Raw genomic sequence first — 3,220 nt, 5'->3', positions numbered from 1 at the left:
CCCACCCCCACCCCTGCCGAACTGAGAGACAACAAACCCGCAGCGGAGTGCGGGCAGCCCGGGTGCGGGCCACCCTGACTGCGACAACACCACCAGCAGCCCGCGTTCCCTCTCTCCGACCGACGCTGGCCTCCCCGGAGCGCGTTACCGCTCATGCCGCCGCTCTTACTCCTCAACCGAAACTTTCCTACTTACCAAACCCGTCGCCATTACCAAGTCTTTCAAGCTTCGTCTTCCCCCTCCCTTTCAACCCCCTGGGGGTTGGACCTCCTGCTAGTTATCGCGCCCTCTTATTGGTTTTCAAAACTGCCCTTTGCTGTTCCCTCTTTCCCATTGGGTGGTACCGTAGTCCGTCTCGGGAGGCGGGCATGTGTTGACTTTTATGTTGTGTTTAATGGAGAAGATGGTGTGTCAATCACTAGAGCGAACGTTTCGGATTGGATTGCTGCCGAGACACTGGGGACCAGAGCCAAACTTTGCTCCCGAAATGGGTTGTGGGTTTGTAGTCTGAGCCTTGCTCCTTAGCTGCCAAAACTATAGGCCAGAGGAAGCAGTGGACTACATATCCCAGAGGTGTGTGCACAGCGCACTCTTGATAGTAAACAAGAGTCATAGGGACACGTGTATCAGCTCGTTTGTTTTGGTGTCTGAGACAAAAGGGAGGGGGCGGAGGAAGGGAGCGTTTTAAAGCTTGGGTCTCTTCTCTTCCTCTGGGCCTCCGCTAACACTTAGCCTCCCCAACTTCTCGCTGCACCCATCCCGGGCCGTAAACAGTCAGAATCTCTTGCTCCTCAAAGTTTGGCAGGAGGCCAAGGTATTGTTTTAGTACTAGGGGAAGGAGATGACTGCACAAGCGGAAGCAGTGCTGGCTCACCAGGGACTCGGTCACACAAATCAGGGACCCAGTCACGAAGGAGATGATGAACGGGTTGCAGGGCCCCACCGCAGTGGAAGGAATTAGATTCCTTTATCCAGAGCCTTGCTTCTCCATCCCAAGGATAACAACGTGAAAAGACTTGTCCACTCCGCTCATTTCACCCAGAATTTGTTACGTGCCAGCTGTGTCAGGCGCCGTGAGGCTTGAGAACGGACAATGAGAACAACTCCACCTGGAGAATTTACAAAGCTGTTAAGCAAGTTGAAATTGAGGCAAAATAGCCTTTTCCATACGGACCTCCTTTCTCATTAAGGTCGTGCAAAAGGGCATAATGTGTGGCATAAACTGATTTAACTTGTGAATTATCTTTAAGTTTCTCTGGTGAGTTTTGGGTAACACTTTTCCCCTCCTGAAGGCTCCCTAACGATGAAAGAAAACTGCGTTTCCACTTTCTTTCCACTAGGAGTTCCCTACTTGAATCCTAATGCCCTGACTCACCAGGAGGGTGGCTTCTGGCTTTATAGTTACCTCTTCTTTAAACATGGCCTCGGATCGTCACAGTAGGGAGCTAGTCTGTAATTGGCAATTTTACTATTCACATTTCAAAAGCATTATTAAGCTTTTTTCCTTTGAACCTTTAATGTTTAATCATTAAAGCTATGCTGTAAATTTTCTTTAGATCACTGAATGTATGCTTAAAATTAAGATTAAAAACTTGAATTCATAAGAAATCGAAAAGCACTTTTCGAAAGGTTCTGAAATCATAGCGTTATTTCCTTAAACCTGCCTACATTTCTTGAATTTTTAAATCTACTTAAAAGCCAGATAAAAATCAAGAAATCCCAAATCTCCATATGTTGAGACAAGTTTTCGAGTTCTTTCAGGGAGTTCCCATTTGAATCCTTGAAGTGCACTTATTGATAAAATAGTCTTCTCTATCATGTGATCAGATGTTTACTTTCTATGTTCTGAAATAGTAAACATTTTATTGAAAATAATTCAAGAGAGTATATTTCTATTTTGTGTATGCTGCTTATTCCTCCTTCCCCCTGCCCTCCTCCTCTTCCTACTTTATTTTATAGAGGCAAGTCATCATGCTTCGTAATTTTTTTTGTTTTGTTTTGTTTTTTGAGACAGGGTCTCACTTTGTAGTTGAGACTGACCTGAAACTCACTGTGTAGCCCAGGCTGGTCTCAAACTCACAGCGATCCTCCTGCCTCAGACTCCCAAGTACTGGGATCACAGGCGTGCATCACCACGCCCGACCATGCTTCGTAATTTAAAATATCACCATTTAATATCTTGACTAAAAGAAAAATCAATCCACGGAGTTCACCTAATGGTTTTAAATCAATATCTTCAGTATTTATGCCCTTACTTCTTCCAGGAAACTGACAAGCTTTCCTCTCCAAAAATGACATCCCAAGAGGTTGAACCACTGCTTTAACCCCATCCATCTTGAGCACACACACTGAGAGAGCTACTTTTTGGCTGAATGCTACTTTATATAAAGTTAAACTATTTGAAAGTGTTCACCAAAAGCCTTAGTAGTGATTTTTTTATTGGAGCACACCAAAATGGGAATAAACTCACTTCAGATCCAAATGTTGCATATTATTATAATTTATCCTTTAGTAGCACAAAGATAAAAATTGATAACACAAAGATACAAAGCATTGTAAACTTTTATCTACTATATGACCAAGTTTTAAAATATGAATTAAATTCAGATAGCTTGGTCACAACTGAATAGGACTATTAGAATTCCCTCTACCTGATAGTGGACATTTGGGACCTGTCTTCTGACTTCCCTGGAAGCTAAATGACAGTATTAGTGCCTTATGTGTATCAAGGATCATCATCACTTAAAAAAAAAAAAAAAAACTCAGCTAGGCATTGTAGCACAGGCCTATAAAGCTCAGTTGTACCCCAGGAGATTAAGGTTGGATGATTTCAAGTTCAAGCCCAGCCTGGGCAATTTAAGGACTTAGTGAGAACCTGTCTCAAAATAAAAAATGAATGCTGGGAATGTAACTTAGTGCAAAGGCCCAGGGCTCAATACTCAGTACTGCAAAACAAAACAAAAACTTCTTCATTCTTTTATTTTTACTCTTTTGAGAGTATGGGGGAAGTACCAGGGATTGAACACGAGGCCTCACACATGCTAGCTAGGCAAGCACTATACCAGGAGCTACACCCCCAGCCCTATAGTTAACTCTTCAGTAACCAATGAAACCAGCCAACCCATAAGCCAAAAAAAGATTAAAGACAGTACTAGTAAGAGCTCTCCTTGCAAAGCTTCATGTTTGTTACACTTTTTTTTTCTTTTTTCTTTTGGTACCG

The 3,220-nt window shown here is 43.1% G+C and overlaps 1 protein-coding gene across 2 annotated transcripts in view; it reads right to left on the bottom strand.

Moving 5' to 3' along the window:
- Hbp1 (HMG-box transcription factor 1) overlaps positions 1-282 on the bottom strand; it is a 25,131-nt gene extending 24,849 nt beyond the window's left edge. For both annotated transcript variants that reach the window (XM_010634068.2, XM_010634065.2), the window contains exon 1: positions 196-282. In XM_010634068.2, coding sequence (XP_010632370.1) covers positions 196-210 — 15 coding nt within the window. In that variant the 5' untranslated portion in view covers positions 211-282. The remainder of the gene's footprint in view (positions 1-195) is intronic.
- Positions 283-3,220: the final 2,938 nt, after the last annotated feature.

The sequence above is a fragment of the Fukomys damarensis genome, unplaced genomic scaffold, assembly GCF_012274545.1.
Source record: "Fukomys damarensis isolate Sample0158 unplaced genomic scaffold, DMR_v1.0_HiC HiC_scaffold_4, whole genome shotgun sequence".
In the NCBI taxonomy this organism is placed as follows: domain Eukaryota; kingdom Metazoa; phylum Chordata; class Mammalia; order Rodentia; family Bathyergidae; genus Fukomys; species Fukomys damarensis.
The sequence above is the reverse complement of the archived record's forward strand: the minus strand, read 5'-3'. Positions and strand labels throughout refer to the sequence as shown.